Raw genomic sequence first — 19,853 nt, forward strand, 5'->3', positions numbered from 1 at the left:
CGCACCAGAGTGGTACGGTAATCCTGTCCTGGAGGTCATGTTACTTGACCATGACGAACCTATGAACTATGAGGAAGCGATGATGAGCCCAGATTCCGCGAAATGGTTAGAGGCCATGAAATCTGAGATATGATCCATGTATGAGAACAAAGTTTGGACTTTGGTTGACTTGCCCGATGATCGGCAAGCAATTGAGAATAAATGGATCTTCAAGAGGAAGACGGACGCTGATGGTAGTGTTACTATCTACAAAGCTAGAATTGTCGCAAAAGGTTTTCGACAAGTTCAAGGTGTTGACTACGATGAGAGCTTCTCACTCGTACTATGCTTGAGTCTGTCCGAATCATGTTAGTAATTGCCGCATTTTATGAAATCTGGCAAATGGATAAACAAAACTGCATTCCTTAATGGATTTATTAAAGAAGAGTTGTATATGATGCAACCAGAAGGTTTTGTCAATCCGAAAGGTGCTAACAAAATGTGCAAGCTCCAGCGATCCATCTATGGACTGGTGCAAGCATCTCGGAGTTGGAATATACGTTTTGATGAGTTGATCAAAGCATATAGTTTTATACAGACTTGCGGTGAAGCCTGTATTTACAAGAAAGTGAGTGGGAGCACTACAGCATTTCTGATAAGTATATGTGTATGACATATTGTTGATCAGAAATAATGTAGAATTATTCTGTAAAGCATAAAGGAGTGTTTGAAAGGAGTTTTTTCAAAGAAATACTTCGGTGAAGCTGCTTACATATTGAGCATCAAGATCTATAGAGATAGATCAAGACGCTTGATAAGTTTTTTCAAAATAGTACATACCTTGACAAGATTTTGAAGTAGTTCAAAATGGAGCAGTCAAAGAAAGAGTTCTTGCCTGTATTACAAGGTGTGAAGTTGAGTAAGACTCAAAGCCCGACCACGGCAGAAGATAGAAAGAGAATGAAAGTCATTCCCTATGCCTCAGATATAGGTTCTATAAAGTATGCCATGCTGTGTACCAGATCTATTGTATACCCTGCACTGATTTGGCAAGGGAGTACAATAGTGATCTAGGAGTAGATCACTTGACAGCGGTCAAAATTATCCTTAGTGAAATAAGGATATGTTTCTCGATTATGGACGTGACAAAAAGGTTCGTCGTAAAGAGTTACGCCGATGCAAGTTTTGACACTAATCTAGATGACTCTAAGTCTAGGTCTAGATACATATTGAAAGTGGGAGCAATTAGCTAGAGTAGCTCCATCCAGAGCATTGTTGACATAGAAATTTGCAAAATACTTACGGATCTGTATGTGACAGACCCGTTGACTAAAAATTATCTCACAAGCAAAACATGATCACACCTTAGTACTCTTTGGGTGTTAATCACATAGCGATGTGAACTAGATTACTGACTCTAGTAAACCCTTTGGGTGTTGATCACATATCGATGTGAACTATTGCTGTTAAATCACATGGCGATGTGAACTAGATTATTGACTCTAGTGCAAGTGGGAGACTGAAGGAAATATGCCCTAGAGGCAATAATAAAGTTATTATTTATTTCCTTATTTCATGATAAATGTTTATTATTCATGCTAGAATTGTATTAACCGGAAACATAATACATGTGTGAATACATAGACAAACAAAGTGTCACTAGTATGCCTCTACTTGACTAGCTCGTTAATCAAAGATGGTTATGTTTCCTAACCATAGACAAAGAGTTGTTATTTGATTAACGAGGTCACATCATTAGTTGAATTATCTGATTGACATGACCCATTCCATTAGCTTAGCACCCGATCGTTTAGTATGTTGCTATTGCTTCCTTCCTGACTTATACATGTTCCTATGACTATGAGATTATGCAACTCCCGTTTGCCGGAGGAACACTTTGGGTGCTACCAAACGTCACAACATAACTGGGTGATTATAAAGGAGCATTACAGGTGTCTCCAAAGGTAGATGTTGGGTTGGCGTATTTCGAGATCAGGATTTGTCACTCCGATTGTCGGAGAGGTATCGCTGGGCCCTCTCGGTAATGCACATCACATAAGCCTTGCAAGCATTACAACTAATGAGTTAGTTGCGGGATGATGTATTACAGAACGAGTAAAGAGACTTGCCGGTAACGAGATTGAACTAGGTATTGGATACCGACGATCGAATCTCGGGCAAGTAACATACCGATGACAAAGGGAACAACGTATGTTGTTATGCGGTCTAACCGATAAAGATCTTCGTAGAATATGTAGGAGCCAATATGGGCATCCAGGTCCCGCTATTGGTTATTGGCCGGAGACATGTCTCGGTCATGTCTACATTGTTCTCGAACCCGTAGGGTCCGCACGCTTAAGGTTACGATGACAGTTATATTATGAGTTTATGCATTTTGATGTACCGAAGGTTGTTCGGAGTCCCGGATGTGATCACGGACATGACGAGGAGTCTCGAAATGGTCGAGACATAAAGATTGATATATTGGAAGCCTATGTTTGGATATCGGAAGTGTTCCGGGTGAAATCGGGATTTTACCAGAGTACCGGGAGGTTACCGGAACCCCCCGGGAGCTATATGGGCCTTAGTGGGCTTTAGTGGAAAGGAGAAAGGGGCAGCCCAAGGTGGCTGTGCGCCTCCCCCCTTCCCCTAGTCCTATTAGGACTAGGAGAGGTGGCCAGCCCCCTCTCTCTCCCCCCCTCAAGGAGTCCTATTCCAACTAGGATTGGGGGGGGGGGAATCCTACTCCCAGAGGGAGTAGGACTCTCCTGGCGCGCCCTATGTGGCCGGCCAGCCTCCCCCCTTTGGTCCTTTATATACTGAGGCAGAGGCACCCCAGAAACACACAAGTTGATCCACGTGATCATATTCTTAGCCGTGTGCGGCGCCCCCTGCCACCATATTCCACCTCGATCATATTGTAGCGGTGCTTAGGCAAAGCCCTGCGACAGTAGTACATCAAGATCGTCACCACGCCGTCGTGCTGACGGAACTCTTCCCCGACACTTTGCTGGATCGGAGTCCGGGGATCGTCATCGAGCTGAACGTGTGCTCGAACTCGGAGGTGCCGTAGTTTCGGTGCTTGATCGGCTGGATCGCGAAGACGTACGACTATTTCCTCTACGTTGTGTCAACGCTTCCGCAGTCGGTCTGCGTGGGTACGTAGACAACACTCTCCCCTCTCGTTGCTATGCATCACCATGATCTTGCGTGTGCGTAGGAAATTTTTGAAATTACTATGTTCCCCAACAAGTTATGCTAGGCAAAAAAATTCCAAGTTGGAATGCAGTTTAGGGCATCTTCAACGCTAACCCTCAAAACGGACACGGTGTTTGTCCGCACGCAGTGTTGAGGGAGCCGGCCATCCAGCCTTGTCCCCTAAAACTTCGTCCGTAGGGGGCGGAGGGTACCTGGTTGCAGAGGGAATCTAGGTGGACGACCATGTAGGACAAGGAGCGCGTACACGTTGCTAGGGGCCACTGATGTTCTATGATGCCCGGGCGACAGCCGGAGAGGTACAACGGTTGTGGCGGATGAGAAAGGTGCGGATCCAAAGCAGGGGGAGTAGGGGCGGAGTGGGAGAAAAGTGGATCGGGGATGTCAGAGTCGTGTGTGGTGGCAGTCCCGACTCCCGCAAAGCCCCACATCTACGACCCGGATGGATGCAGGGTGGTCTGAGGGTCCGCGTTGGAGATGCCTTACTTACTTAAAATGTGTCGAGTGTTGCAGATTATGCGATTGATACACTTCTTCAATTTTTCAGGGCACACAAACTGCACGACACTTTGTTACAACAATTTACATGCATCTCCTTCCATTTTGAGATGCTCAGAAATTTCAAACAATATAGTATAAACGAAATCGAAAGTCCAAATTCCAAACCCCAAGCCGAGGAGGGAAGGGAAGGCAACATTTCCTATCTGGTGCTCTCAGCGCCCATTAAAGGCTATTCTACAAACCTGCGCATACCCTCCTCCGGCATGGGCTTGGCCCGTTTACGCTTTCTCTTCCGTTTCTTCAAAACTTCAAAAAACAAGTGTCTGTGGGATTTTATCCCTGAAACTCCAGGTTCGATTCTAACTGCGATAACCAGCTGGGACACCTCACGTCTTGTGATTACCTATTTCTTTTATTCGTTCCATGCTGCGTGAACTTGTAGTAACAATAAAGATTGGACTCTGTTTTTTCCCTGTTTTCTTTGGCTGGTTTTTACTCGTTTTTTTGTTTTTGTTTTCTGTTTCCTTTTCCTTTTTCTTTCTCCTTAAACACGTGAACTTTTCTCAAAACCGCAATATTTTTTTCCAAGTTTTGGCTAACATTCAAGTGAACTTATTTTCAAAATTTATGATTTTTTTTCAAATTGATGAGTTTTTTCTTCAAAATTGATGAACTTTTTTTCAAATTCGATGAACTTATTTAAAATCCAATGAACTTTTCTCAAATTTCGTGAACTTTTTTCAAATTTGATGAAATTTCTTTCATAATCGTTGGACTTTTTTCAAATCGATGAACTTTTCTGAAATTTGTGAACTTTTTCCAAATCTTGAGAGCTTTTTTCAAATCCATGTACGCCATTAAATCCGTGAACCTTTTTAAAATTCAAGAAGTTTTTCAAGTCTATTTAACTTTTCAAATCTGTGAAAATGTAGTTTTTATCTTGAAACAAAGACCAGTCCAGAAGAAAGAAAAACGAGCAAACAGATCTTTTTTTTTAGCCAAACGGGCGAACAGGCCAGGGGCGAAGAGCGAGCGAGCGGAGAGAACAGGCTAGCGATTGAGTATCAATGGGCTTCGCCCTGTAAAATCGGCTTCGGCCCTCAAAAAAAAAAAGGAGCTCCCACGCGGCGAGCGAGAGAGATGGCGGGAAAGCGAGCTCCGTCTCCCGCGCGGCCCCAGACCACCCGCCCTTTCCCAAACCGATCCTCCCCCTTCACCGACATGTGGGGCCGCAGCATCTCGGACCCACTCGCAGGCCAATCTTCCAGGGGAAGGGAGCGCGAGCGGGAAAATATTTCGCGCTCCCTCCCATTCTTTCCGCTCCGCATCCCCCGAACGTTCCCCCCTATTAACCCCCCGCCCATTCCCCTCTCCACCCCGCACTCCCGCCTCTCCCAAATCCTAGGGTTTCTCGATCCACCCCTCCCTCACACCCCGCCGCCGCCGCCGCCGCCGTCGCCGTCCGCCGCACTCCCGAGGGTTTCTCGATCCACCCCCGCCCCCTTCGCGCCCCGCCGCCGCCGGCCCCCGCCCGCCCGCGAAGATGTTGGAGCTGAGGCTGGTGCAGGGGAGCCTGCTGAAGAAGGTGCTGGAGGCGATCAAGGACCTGGTGACGGACGCCAACTTCGACTGCTCCGGGACGGGCTTCTCGCTGCAGGCCATGGACTCCTCCCACGTCGCGCTCGTCGCCCTGCTCCTCCGCTCCGAGGGATTCGAGCACTACCGCTGCGACCGCAACCTCTCCATGGGCATGAACCTCGGCAACATGGCCAAGATGCTCCGCTGCGCGGGCAACGACGACATCATCACCATCAAGGCCGACGACGGCTCCGACACCGTCACCTTCATGTTCGAGTCACCCAGTAAGCACCCCTCTGCACATCTCTTCCTGTCGGTCCTCTTCCTTATCCGTGGGTGTCGATGGTAACCGTGGTTTGGGTGGGTCAACAGACCAGGATAAGATTGCCGACTTCGAGATGAAGCTCATGGACATCGACAGCGAGCACCTCGGGATCCCAGACTCTGAGTACCAGGCCATCGTTCGCATGCCCTCCTCGGAGTTCTCCAGGATCTGCAAGGATCTTAGCAGCATCGGCGACACTGGTATGCGGAATCCCCCATTTCCTGTATTATTGTGGTCTGCTGCACTAATCATCTCTGTTTCTTACATGTCTCATGGCTGACGCGGTTTCTGTGCGCTGCAGTTATTATTTCTGTCACCAAGGAGGGTGTCAAGTTCTCCACTGCTGGAGATATTGGAACCGCAAACATTGTTTGCAGGCAGAACAAGACCGTTGACAAGGTATCCTGCATTGTTCCTCCACTAGTTTGTATAGATCTGTTCCCCTTTCATGCATTTATATTGTGGTTTTGTGGTGTATTGCATAATGAGAGTCAGGGATCCCGATTGCAGGGATGATTGTAGTTTGTCAATACCTTAATTGTAGCAACATAAATAGTCAGCTGCACCCAATTCTCAACCAGATTGTTTACTAATCACTCAGTTATTATATTTGGACGATTTGGTAGTTATTGTTGCTGGTGTAGTTTATTTATGATAAAATTGCCCAGCATGTCTTCATAGATGCACACTACCCAGTCCTGCTGTTTTGTTCCTTTACATGGCTTAAAATGATGCTTTGAAATGTTTAGTTTGTTTACATTATTACATAGTTTTTCACTTCAAAAAGTGTTGTTAGTTGTACATAGCTTTGTCTACTGAAGGTTGAGTCCAACAGATCTACAAGGACTGCAGCTACATATTTTTGTAACATGCTATTTACTATACAAAGTGATTTTGATGGCCCCTGTACTCTGAGCTGGCGAGCCTGGCAACTGAAGTGATAGTTGCAAGTGTAAAATATTGGAGTACCATTTTAAAATTGTGGTTGAGGTGGTCAGTGAACAAAAAAAGACCTGTATTCAGCTTAAGCCATGTGGAGTATTAATCTCACCTATAGTTTACACTTGCAAATATTATTTCAGTTTGAGCCTTGGTTTTCATATTGGACATGTATCAGTATGGTAGCTAATGAATGTTTGTATCAATGCAGCCTGAGGAATCTACCATTATAGAAATGCAAGAGCCGGTTTCACTTACCTTTGCTCTGAGGTACATGAACTCCTTCACTAAGGCAAGCCCACTGTCAGACCAAGTCACCATCAGCCTCTCATCTGAACTGCCAGTGGTTGTTGAGTACAAGATTGGCGAGATGGGCTACATTAGGTTTTATTTGGCACCCAAGATTGAAGAGGATGAGGAAATGAAGGCATGATTGTGTTTCAAGGATCTGCTTATTTTGCCTTCATTAGGTTTTATCTGGCACCCCAAGATCGAAGAGAATTTAGGAAATGAAGGCAAATTATGTTTCAAGGATGTGCTCATCTTGCCTACGTTCCCAGTCGTTAAATCAACCTCCATTTGCTTAATGATTGTTTGTAAGCAAAAATGATGTTATGCTTGTTTTAGCTACTTGTATCTGTGACTGGTGGTTCATGGATTTTCATCTATGAATGTTGGTGTTTTAGGAGCTACTTGTATCTGTGACTGTTGGTCTATGTTACACCAGTGCTGTTATTGTTAGGCAACGACTTAGATTGTTTTTTTATCATAAAATTCTACTGGTTGGTCCTTCGATTGAATGCATTTTAGGTATTGCGAGTGCAATGATTGCAACTGCAAAAACTGTTCTAATAATGCTATTGTCATTGCTGGAGGCATTACAAGTTGCGGAGCTGCCACTATCAGGGGTACAAGTGCTTCCATTGCAACATGTACCCCCCAGGTGCCAGCACTACTGCCAATGCCTGCAAGGCTGCAACCTCTGTAGGCGTGTGAGTGTGAGCTCTCTCCCTGCTAGGTAATTTGGCAATGGCAATGTTTATTTAGAGTAAGGCATATAGTGAGATAGGATGTGTAAACAAAAGTCTACATAGCAGTTCCAATGCTATGCCTTGAACTGCTTAGCCATCTCTCCTACATAAGTTATTATGGAAAATAAACTGAGTGAATAGCGAGTTTTTCTTATTCCTGCAGTATAGGTACAACCGCAACCACTTGGGGGTTCCATAGTTCTATTGGAAAAATTCTTTTTGATCTAAGTGGAAGGATATATGATTTTTTACTAGAAATTGTGCTCCTATAAAATAAAAGTTTTAATTTGGGTTTTCCTGCAACTTGGTTGAAGAAATTGAAACCGATAACTACTCTACCTACTTGGACATTGTGATTGTACAGCTGGTATTCTGTGTCTCAAAGTTAAGAGCATCTCTAGTGGCTTGTCTAAATTTGATAGTCTATATCTTCACATACACAATGGTGTAAAAAAAATTCATTTTAGACAACCTCAGTTTTTCAGTGGATTGTCTAGATTTGATAGTCTATATTTCCAACGGCTACATTTTGGACGTGGCGCGGGTGTCCTCATCTCCAACAGCTCCGGATTGGCACGGGAGAGAGCTCACGAGGAGCATCTCTCGTTTGGACATCCTCGCTCGGTAGTCCAAATATAGACGATGTGTAGCTAGTCTGATGGATGTCTAAAATTTAGACCACGCCATACACCAGCCGCTGGAGACGTTTTTTGGCCTCTGGTGGTCTATATCTGGCTTAGACTATGGGATACACTAGGCCACTAGAGATGCTCTAATTGAGAAATAATGTCTAGGTTTTCCCCCTTCTATTGAGAGTAGGGAAAGCCTTTGTCTGGAAATTATTTTTGTTAATTGTTGAATTTTTTCCTATCTGCAGGATATGAAATACTCATATCCAAGGAGGAAATACTGCAAGTGCAAGAACTTGAATGTAGGCTCCCTTATAATTTGTTAAAACAATATGCATCATAAGGATCTTGTTGCTATTGAATTTGTCTTTAAGGTAAATATTTTATCCCTCAAGTCATTTTCCAGCCCTTAAAGGTTAGTGCTTATTTACGTATATTACTACCTGTGAAAAATCTCATTGTGATTGTACGTGCATAGCATGTGCATATGCTTGTATTGCTATGTGCCAAGTGCTGCTGACCAGTCGCTGGGCACAATGCAAACAGGCAAAATAATGTATAATGAACCTCCAAATGAAACCTGATATAGTTGGTATTTCTTGGTAGTATTTTCTTTCATAATTTGATGCTAGAGTTCTAGAGTTCGTGTTCTATGCTTTGTGGTTAGTTTCCTTCCCAGGCTACATCTTTAGAGCACTTATAATAGAAAATACGGAAATAAATAGAACAAATAATTCTAGATTGCTGTTGTCATTCCTTTGTGTCTTGCACTGTCAGGATAATTTTTAACTGAATTAAAAAAAAACAATCTAAAATAGTGCCAAAGTTATAACGAAAGCAAATGCTCCCTCCATTTGAATTGATTGAAGTTCTAGTTTTGTCCTAAGTCAAACTTTATATTTGACCAAGCTATTAAAATGTTCTAATATCTACAACAGTAATGAGATTTTGCTTTCTATCTGAGCACTTGCATTACTGATGAACTCCTTACATTCTCTCAAGTCAGTTGAAGGCCCTTACTATTTTTAATAGCTAGGCAACGACTTGAATTGTATTCTTTATCATAAAATTCTACTGATTGGTCTTTTGATTGAATGCATTTCTAGGTATTGTGAGTGTTTTGCATCAGGTAGATACTGCAGTGATTGCAACTGCAAAAACTGTTCTAGTAATGTTAGTCATGAGGCTGCAAGATAGGATGCTATCAATACTGTGATGGAAAGGAATCCTGTGGCCTTTATGTCCAAAATTGGGAATATCCCTCCACATGCAGCCCAGAATGGCGAGGTAGAGCACAATGTATATTTCACAAGAATCACTTGTGTTTTCTTCTAGTTGCTGAAGGGCTTGGCTATCTATGTCTTGTTTTGCCTGTTTCCTTGTCGGTATCCAAAATTTAAACACAATGAAGTGGCCCGTAAATACGGCGCAAATAATGTTCTGAGGTCAAGACTCATATATCATTAGACTAAAGTGTCACATCTTTATATTTTTATGTGCAATAGATCGGTGAGATTTGGGCATCAACAATGATAGAGAGGTCAAATCCCCTTTTTGTCATCTAGAACTTGTCTTCCAATGTTAGCAACTGATACATGGAGTCATGGATTGCCATTACCTGACTCCCTTTTGGGTACATTGCTTAAAATCGAGAATTTTGAGCATGGTGTTCTGCTAGCAGTGCCGATTCTTGAACCCATACCATGAGTTGAGGGCTTAAGGTTAGCAATAGTCGTATGACAAACAAGCCAAATTCTGAGTTGTATACCAATATGTTTGCCTTCTCATGTCATGTAGGAAATCCATTCTCATTACATCCCAGTTTAAAGTGGCAGAAGGCCCTGTTGTGGTTAAGCACACGAAGGGGTGCCACTGCAAGAGATCTGAGTGCCTGAAGAAATACCGTGAGTGCTTTCAATCTAATGTTCTCTGTTCAGAGAACTGCAAATGTACGGATTGCAGGAACTATGAGAGCAGTGAAGATATGAAAGCAATAGGCCTTATCACCCAGTGGCACCTTGTCTATTCACATGATATGCAGAATCCTGCTATAATGTTGGCTCTTTCTCATGCAGTAGAAAAGCTCTCCAATCTCTCAGTGGCTCCATTAGGCAGAGATCAGGTCATCAGTAAAAATGATTGTTCACAAGTAATTCTTTTACAGGACCCCTTTTATAATTTTCCGGAAAGGCTTTCATAATTTTCATGCCTTCTGCTTTCGTTATGTGGACTTAGAAATAATTTAAGGTATATAGACTATAGCAGCCAAACATGTGTGGTGTCTTATGGATAGCTGACTGAATATGTATGGTTAGTAGCTCAAATGCTATAACATATCGTTCAGTTAAAATAAAAGCTAAATAAATGTTGAAATTCTGGTTATTAACATATACTTTTGTCTTTTCCCATGTCAGGTGACTTCGTCTTTCCTCACCCCTGTTCCTATAGAAGGCACTCAAAGTACTGTCAAATTAGCGCCGCAAGGAGTTACTTATAGACGACATTTTGCTCATGATTATAGCCAATTTCTCATCTGAACTTATTTAATTGTGCTGTCTGACATATATTTCTTATCTTCCCCGAGGCCACTTTTAGCTGATATTATCCAGATAGAGAATGTCGATGAGCTCTGTAAAGTATTGGTTCTAGTATTAAGGCAAGCTGCCGGAACATTTGTAGGTATTGTTTTTCTCTGCAGAAGAATAATCATAGCTATGATCCTAATATGTGATTCGTTATGCTAAATGGTTTTCTGTTTGCTAGCTCACATTCTTCTGGTAAGTTGATTTGCCATCAAACTATTAGGAAGTACAGCATAGAATAGAGAGACCTTGTCACATTCAGTTCAAGGGAATGCTTTGTTACTCCACCTAAAGAAAATTTGCACATACCTTAAAAGTAGAACTCACTATCTGACACCAGGTGCAAATCTTCTCAGTTAGTACCAAGTGATTGCAAGTTGCTTAGAAGAAGCCTTCGATGTTTGCTTCTGTTTTGGCTGAGAACTCACACGTACAGAACTTTTATTGCCAGTGGTATATTTCATTGAAGGATTTAATGGCGAAACATGCATATATCTTATCAGGGTGTATATGTTCTCTGAATCTCACAACTATTTCGTATTCAGGTGTTCAGGAGAACACAACAGAAAATTAGATCGATCAGAGAGTTGCCTTTGTTCCACAAACCATGACACGGAAGCAATTCAGAAACAACATGATGAACAAGTGTGCTCAAAAGAAAACAGTTTAACCACAGTTACTGCAATTCTCTCAGTCGCCAAGCAGAAATTGCCAGACACTTACAAAGAGCAAGAGAAGCGTATTCTGAAGATTTTGCGTGAGGTTGTGAACCGCGGAAGACTTCATAGTGGGTGCCAGCAGATCATCAAGTTCTGTAGATACAGTACAACAGCAGCCATTATCCAAATAAGAGACGCTGAAACCATCTAAACCTGTAGTTATTTTCTGGCTCTTTGTATTTGTTCGTTATCAGCACTGCTGCAAATAAGTATCCATATTTAACAGCTCTTGGTTTCTGCAGAAGAGAAGCTCTCTTGGATGTCATCCAAGTTCCACGAGCGAACCTCTGTCGGCAGTAGCTGCAGCTCGTCCGTATCAAGGGTTGCAGAGGTTGCCAGGATGGGGCAAACAATCCGACAAGCGCTCCATTCTCCAGCAGGTATCAAATCACCAGGTCTTTTGTCAATGGATACGTCTCAATCCAATAACTGAACTGCGATGAGCAGCCCAGTGCCATGAGCATAATGCTGCAGCCAAAATGATGATTTAATTTTCTGCACAAAAAGGCCGCCGGCATGGCATAGCAAACCTTGAGTGCTCCCACAGAACCTGATTTATGGATTTGGTTTGAGCATGGCTCGGTTCTTTATGCTAACTTTCTGTTATTGCTCGTCCATGAATTGCCGTTTTCTAACCAAATTCCACTGTTTACATATCTTTTGCATACGTGATTGTATATTTTTGACGTAGGGTCTGTCTAGGACACATCTAGATGTGACATAGTTATGTCACATCTAAGCTAATTTTCTCTCTGTTTGTGGTCTATTTTTTTTGTCCTAGTTTTTTTTGTTTCTTGTTGATGCATTATATACTTGTGAGAGCTTAGACGTGACATCCTTAAAAAACATTTAGATGTGAATTAGACAAACTATTTGACGTATATATGTGATCATGCGAGGGTCTGAAAATTCTTGTTTGGGCAGTAACCTGCCCCGGCCCGTGACCCCTAGGTAGACAGACCACCCCGTTGCGAGTAGGACTCATGGAGGAGCGCGAGCGAGCCGGAGATCAATCGCGCGCCGCCACACGACTCTGACATGTAAGCCGTGTCCGGCCAGAGCACGACGAACCCTTCTTCTGTCCGCAACGCAAAACGAAGGCACCACCTCCCAAGTGCTCCCCAACTACTTACCCAAACACCGCATATCCGATCGACCTCCCGTCATCGTTCCTCGACACCATGGCCCAAGGCCAAGAAAGCAAGTGCACGAGTTGGACGATAGGCGTGACAGCTATAGTTATCATGATAGGTATTTTTGCTCCTCTTGCGTGGTACGCCGAGAGGCCAGCTGACACGACGTACGAGGCGACCATCACCAGCCTGGGCGGCCTGGACCCGGCCCTGGATCTCCACGGCGACCGGCAGGCGCTCAGCCCGGTGTTCGGCATCACCGTGCGCGTCGACAGCACCCGCAACAAGGTCTTCAAGAAGCGCATCGGCGGCGCCGGCTCCTCCGTGGTGGTGTCCTACGGGGACGCGCTGCTCGCCAAGGGCGCCGTGCCGGAGCTCTGCGTGCACACGTCGGGGGTGGGAGAGGTGGCGGCCGAGGCGTGGGGCTTGAACGTGCAGGTGCCTCAGTTCCTCCGGGACCGGCTGGCCGGCGAGATAGAGAGCGGCCAGGCGGTGGTGGACGTGGCGGTGCGGACTCCCGTGGGGTGCTACATAAACGGATGCTTGGACGCGGTGCTTGTCTGCAAGGCCAGGATCCAGGGCGGTTCTTCTCCGTGTTTTTCTATGTAGAGAGAGGCTATCAGCGGCACGGGCGCAAACGGATGGTTTCGAGCGTTTTTTTGCGGTTTATTTTATTTTTGCTTAGGATAGCATGAAGGGATTTTTGTTTTCAATCAAGCACCATCTTTTATAGTGGATCCAAATTTTGTATTCTCTATCAAGAACTGTGTTTAACAGTTGATCTGATTTTTGTATTTGCAATCAAGAACTGTGTTTTATAGTGGATCTGGATTACTACCCGCAAAAAAGAGTATATTATACTCCCTCCGTTCTTAAATATTTGTCTTTCTAGAGATTTTAACAAGTGACTACATACGGAGCAAAATGAGTGAATCTACACTCTAAAATATGTCTATATACATCCGTATGTGATAGTCCATTTGAAATCTCTAAAAAGACAAATATTTAGAAACGGAGGAAGTACTACAATAAATGCATACATTCCCTCCGTCACATAATGCGTTCATCACTTTTCGTGAAAACCAAATATCACAAATTTGATCAAGTTTTTTTTGTAAACAAAATTTGATCAAGTTTATAGAAAAAATAATACAAAACATATACTATATGAGATATATTTCATGATGAATCTAATGGTATTAATTTGGTATAGGAAAATTATATATATCCATAATACAAAATATATATTGTATTAATATTCTGGATGAATCTAATGGTATTGATTTGATATTATAGGTGTTGATAAATATATTTATAAACTTGATCAAAGTCCAAATATGCTAAATGGAGGACGAGCTCCATGGAGCTCTTTTTTATCTGAAAACATATTATTATTATTATTAAATCATATTTTGAAGTTTCAAAATATTCTAAAAAAAATCACACACGACATGTGTGTAAATTTTCAAGATGATATACATTATGGTGAGAGCTACACAAGAAAGACAAAATCATGATTTTAAAAATGATGAAAAATATACACACTGTTCACTATTAAAAATACACCAAACAATAATGTATTTCAACTTCAGACTTTACACGCATGTAAAATACATCTGTAACGCCCTCGATGCGGCTATAACTCCCACGTGTTGAGGCACGACTTAGAGACATAACCGCATTGAAAGCAATGTCGCAAGTCAGGCAATCATTACAACAACCCATGTAATATATAGTAAAAGGGGGAAGAACATAGTTGGCTTACACTCGCCACGTCACATCAAAGTACATAAATAACATCCATCAGACAGACACTCATGGCCCGACTACGGCGCCAAAATAGAAAAGAACCCAACATGCGACAAGGCCCTGAATCAAACCCCAACTAGGCACCACTACTGATCATCGGGAAAGGAAACATAATAACGCTGAGAGTCCTCGTCGAACTCCCACTTGAGCTCGTACTCGTCGCCTGGAGCGAAATCACCTGGACCTGCATCTGGAATTATAGTATCTGTGAGCCACGGGGACTCAGCAATCTCGCACCCTCGTGATCAAGACTATTTAAGCTTATAGGAATGGATAAGGCAAATATATGTGGAGCTGCAGCAAGCGACTAGCATATGTGGTGGCTATCTTATACGCAAAAGAGAGCGAGAAGAGGAGGCAAAGCGCGAGCGGGAATCTAGAAGAACGACCTGCGCAAGCATAACTCCAACACCGTGTCCACTTCCCGGACTCCGCCGAGAAGAGGCCATCATGGTAACACACTCAGTTGATTCATTTTAATTAAATTAAGGTTCAGGTTATCTACAACCGGACATTAACAAATTCCCATCTGCCCATAACCGCGGGCACGGCTTTCGAAAGTTCAATCCCTGCAGGGGAGTCCCAACTTAGCCCATGACAAGCTCTCACGGTCAACGAAGGAATAGACCTCCACCCGAGACACACCGATCAGACTCGGTAACCCGGTACAACAAGACAATTCGACAGGTTAAAACAAGACCAGCAACACCGCCCGAATGTGCCGACAAATTCCGATAGGAGCTGCACATATCTCTTTCTCAGGGCACACTCAGATAAGCAATCCGTACAACTAAAACCAGCCCTCGAGTTTCCCCAAGGTGGCGCTGCAAGGGGCTCTAGTTTGGACCAACACTCAGAGGAGCACTGGCCAGGGGGGGGGGGTAAAATAAGATGACCCTTGAGTCTGCAGAACCCAAGGGAAAGAAAAGGCTAGGTGGCAAATGGTAAGACCAATGTTGGGCACTGCTGGAAAAGCTTTAATCGAGGCGAAATATCAAGGGGTTCCCATTATAACCCAACCGCGTAAGGAACGCAAAATCCGGGAACATAACACCGATATGACGGAAACTAGGGCGGCAAGAGTGGAACAAAACACTAGGCGAGAGGCCTAGCCTTCCACCCTTTACCAAGTATATAGATGCATTAAGATAACATGGCAACATAATGATATCCCCAACAAGTAAATAAATGAGGTTCCAACAAGGAACGGCCTCCAAACTTCACCTGCAACTAGCAACGCTATAAGAGGGGCTGAGCAAAGCGGTAACATAGCCAATCAACGGTTTGCTAGGACAAGGTGGGTTAGAGGTTGGCATGGCAATTGGGAGGCTGACAAGCAAAAGGTAGGCATCGTAGCATTGGCATAGCAAGAGCGAGCAAACTAGCATAGCAAAGATAGTAGTGATTTCGAGGGTATGATCATCTTGCCTGCACAGTTGTCAGAGTTGACTGGATCCTCACAAGCAAACTCAATGGGCTCCTCGGTAGCGAACTCGTCTCCCGGCTCTACCCAACAAGACAAACAAGCAACAAGGATACAATCAACCACGTGCAAGACCAAGTAATATGATGAAATGATGATATGCTATGCGGGATGCGATGCGGGATGCAAAATGCAAGATATGACAAGAAAAGCATGAACCTGGCCTCAACTTCGAATTTCAAGGGTGCCACTGGATAGAGGGGATGAAATCTCTTGAAAACGATATAAAGATCATTGGAATCGGAGTTACGGTTTGGAAATGGCAAGCGTTTTAAGATATGACACCGGTCTGCGATTTACAGCAAGTAGGCATCTAAACGCAATGCAACGAACATGCTACAGCCACCAAACGTGACAACAAAATACATGGCAGGGATGCACACAAGATGCTTAACAAAAGACTAGCACTGAGCCACGGCCAATTAATCCATTATGAGGTTCAAACAAGTATGGCAAAAACGCAAATGCAAAATAGATTCCAGACTTAGTGAAATTAACACTTGTCTGAAATTTCAGATCACGATGCTCTCTTCGGAGCAGCAAAATAACATGATACATGACCTAAACATGACAAGTAAGAACATGGCATGGAGATACTCAACAAGCTTAACAAAAGACCCAAAGTGACCTGGGGCCAAAAGGGTTCACAAAATATATTAACGGGCACACGAGCAGCAAAATAACATGATACTGAGACATGCTGTAATATAACTCACGAAGGCATGTAAACGAGCTCGATGCACTCACCACGGTGCAAGTCACAGCAAGGCAAGCATACATACATTAAGAAGGCACAAAATACAAGCTAGACATGGCAAGAACAATGGCATAGCATGCACTAATCAACTACAACAACGCCGGCAAAATCGCAAACGAGTTGACGATCTTCCCAGATTCACCATGAAGCAAAAGTAGAGCTCGATTGACTCAAGCTATGGTGCTCCATAATTGCAAACAAAGACATGGCTGGATAGAGCATAACATCAATAACGAAAGTCCCTTACTGATCATCCTCAAAAGAGGTACAGATCATTAGGAAACAAGCTGAACATATGGCACCATGAACTAAAATATCCCAGACTTAGTGAAAACTACTAAGTCCCTGAAAACAGATTTCCCGGGTGCCTCACTTTGCTAGCTTGCACAAGTCACCACATACATCCTAAAAATACATGGGTTGCAACCCTGGAAAGAAGACAAAATGCTTAACAAAACATATTAAGGACTCACAGGCATAGCATGCACACAATAATCATGGCAAAAATGACAAAAGTCTAAGATGAACTAGCAGATCTGACAAATTAACTCACGAGGCCTCCTTCTAACAGCATTTTGGGCATCAAGATGAACTCAAATGAAAATGATACAATGGAATGAAATGATGTAATCGTCGATACGAACATTTTGATATATCATACGCTCAAAACGGAGCTACGGATGCAAAGTTACGGGCGGTCAAAGTATGCATAAAAATTTAGGCGGAGAGGGAAAAAGTCAACCCCTAGGGTTTTTTGGATCTGGATCTGGCGACGTGCACTGTTCACCGGCGCGACTCCCGAGGTTGGCCGGCGTGGTGGTGGCTCCGGCGAGGTGGAGAGGGGAGGCGAGGGAGAGCCGGACCCGGCCGGATCCGGGCCGGACCTGGCGGCGGACGGCGACGGCGGCCACCGGGGACGCGGGGCGGCGAGCCCGCGGCGGAGGCGGGGCCGGCCGGCGAGGTGGCGACGGGAGGCGGCGGGTGGCGCCGGCGCGGCTGAGGCGGAGGGAGGCGGCCGGCGAGGTGGGAGATGGAGGCGCGGGCGGCGGCGCAACCGGGCGGCGACGCGGGCCTCGGGGGCCGGCCTTGGGCTCCCGGGCCGGCGGGGATGTGGGGCGGCGGCACGGCCAACGGGAGGCGGACACGTGGCGGCGGCGGGGTGGATTGGACGTTGTCCGGTGCGGCCGGACACGTCCGGTGCGGCTGAGATCTGAGATTAGGGTTTCGGGGAGAGGGAGAGATCCGAAATCGGGGGGGGGGGGTGTATATATAGGCATAAGTGGAGTTAGGAGAGTCCAAATGAGGTGCGGTTTTCGGCCACGCGATCGTGATCGAACGCTCTAGGACATGGAGCAGAGTTTGGTGGGTTTTGGGCCAAATTTGAGGGGTGTTGGGCTGCAACACACACGAGGCCTTTTCGGTCCCTCGGTTAACCGTTGGAGTATCAAACGAAATCCAAATGACACGAAACTTGACAGGCGGTCTACCGGCAGTAAACCAAGGCCGCTTGGCAAGTCTCGGTCCAATTCGGAAATGTTTAATCCCCACACACGAAAGAAAGCTAGAAATGACCACCGGAGGAGAACGAAGCGCCGGAATGCAAAACGGACAACGGGGAAAATGCTCGAATGCCTGAGACGAACACGTATGCAAATGCAATGCACATGATGACATGATATGAGATGCATGTAAACGAAAACAATACACGGAGACAAAACCCGAACCCGAGGAAATAAATATAACTTAACGCCGGCAACGGCAAGAGTTGGAGTACAAATAGGGAAAGTTACATCCGGGGTGTTACAACATCCCTATGAACCCGTATGATTTTTTTCAGTTTTTTTTAATTTCAATATGTGATTTTTTAAAAAGAGCTCCATGGAGCTCGTCCTCTGAAATGCCCCACTCATCAAAGTTTTAAAGTTTTAAAAAAATCTCAATTTTTTATGTGTTCATATGGATGTATTCTACATGTGTATAAAGTCTGACAATGAAATACATTATCGTAAAAGCTACACAAAAAAGACAAATCCGTGCATTTTTATAGTGAACAGTGCACATACTCCCTCCGTTCCATATTACTCGTCGCTGATTTAGTACTTCTCACCGCTTTTAGACCACGGTTTCGTCTTCTTAGTTTTCTCTCATTATAATGTATATAATCTTAAAATTTTACACACATGTAGTATACATAGTATGAACATGTGTGATTTTTTTAGATATTTTTTAAAACTTCCAAACGTGATTTTCAAAATTTTCAAATAAAGGGACTCCATGGAGCTCGCCCTCCATTTTGCATATTTGATTTAATACCCACAACATTTTGGGACGGAGGGAGTACAATGGTAGTTGTCCAACTAATTTTTTGATATAACTATTTCTAGTTCGACATAAAAACTCATCCAATTTGATAAGTACAAATTCATGAAAAATATCCTTATATGATTTCAGATGTCAATTAATATCAACAGTAAACTAACCATCTGTAAATCAAATGAGAGTTTGCTCGAGTGCTAGGTCCTTTGTCTTCGACCACTCTTTACCTCCCACGCTTTTTCGGTGGTCAATTTTAGTGTCCGGCGGCAAGTAAAAATACCATGTCCTACACGTATTGATGGATCGGTATTTGACAGTCCATGGTTGTGATGGTAGGCGCTCTATTATTTTTATAGACTAATCTGAAACATAATTTATTGAAAAATAATAACCACTCCAAATTATCTAAGTTTGACCATCCAGAAACTAAGTATTACTAGCATCCAAAATATCGAAGTTATATTATTTGATTTATCATCAAGCATATTTTTAAAATGCGTTATTTTTATATGAGACACTATGTTTATATTTTTTAACAGTAAAATATCCATGTTGGAGATTATGTCATGTAGAAATATACTTATATTTTGGGAAGGAGACGAAAACTTGTGACTCTAATTTTAGTTAGGAACACATGCCTGATTGTAACTTACTTCGATCAATTGTGAGTTGTGCAATTGATATTAATTAAATATATTTAATTATGCAAACAAAAATCAGTCTAATCAGATATGGAGTAAACTTTTCTATGAAGTTAGAGTAAGATAACTCACCACATTGATCCACAAGTTTAAACCGAAGCCAAAAACATATAGCCCAAGAGTTAGCATTCTTGCAAGCAGAAAAATAATGGTCT

At 43.6% G+C, this 19,853-nt stretch overlaps 2 protein-coding genes across 2 annotated transcripts; both read left to right on the forward strand.

Moving 5' to 3' along the window:
* The first annotated feature begins 5,060 nt into the window (after positions 1-5,060).
* LOC125538975 (DNA sliding clamp PCNA) lies at positions 5,061-7,279 on the forward strand. The gene is made up of 4 exons (XM_048702308.2): positions 5,061-5,558; positions 5,647-5,799; positions 5,901-5,998; positions 6,750-7,279. Exons 1-4 carry the CDS (start codon positions 5,240-5,242, stop codon positions 6,969-6,971), a joined length of 792 nt encoding a protein of 263 aa, XP_048558265.1. The 5' UTR covers positions 5,061-5,239; the 3' UTR covers positions 6,972-7,279.
* Positions 7,280-12,680: 5,401 nt separating this feature from the next.
* On the forward strand, positions 12,681-13,241 carry LOC147986100 (uncharacterized). The gene has a single exon (XM_087544458.1). It carries the CDS (start codon positions 12,681-12,683, stop codon positions 13,239-13,241), a length of 561 nt encoding a protein of 186 aa, XP_087400584.1.
* Positions 13,242-19,853: the final 6,612 nt, after the last annotated feature.

Source organism: Triticum urartu, chromosome 2A (genome assembly GCF_056163025.1).
Source record: "Triticum urartu cultivar PI428250 chromosome 2A, HENAU_Tu73, whole genome shotgun sequence".
Lineage (NCBI taxonomy): Eukaryota > Viridiplantae > Streptophyta > Magnoliopsida > Poales > Poaceae > Triticum > Triticum urartu.

Excerpts from the sequence above, each read along its gene's own strand:
- LOC125538975 (XM_048702308.2), top strand. The coding sequence starts at position 5,240 with ATGTTGGAGCTGAGGCTGGTGCAGGGGAGCCTGCTGAAGAAGGTGCTG. Across the intron at positions 5,559-5,646 it reads CTTCATGTTCGAGTCACCCA|ACCAGGATAAGATTGCCGAC; the intron begins GTAAGCACCCCT and ends GTGGGTCAACAG. Across the intron at positions 5,999-6,749 it reads AGAACAAGACCGTTGACAAG|CCTGAGGAATCTACCATTAT; the intron begins GTATCCTGCATT and ends GTATCAATGCAG.
- LOC147986100 (XM_087544458.1), top strand. The coding sequence starts at position 12,681 with ATGGCCCAAGGCCAAGAAAGCAAGTGCACGAGTTGGACGATAGGCGTG.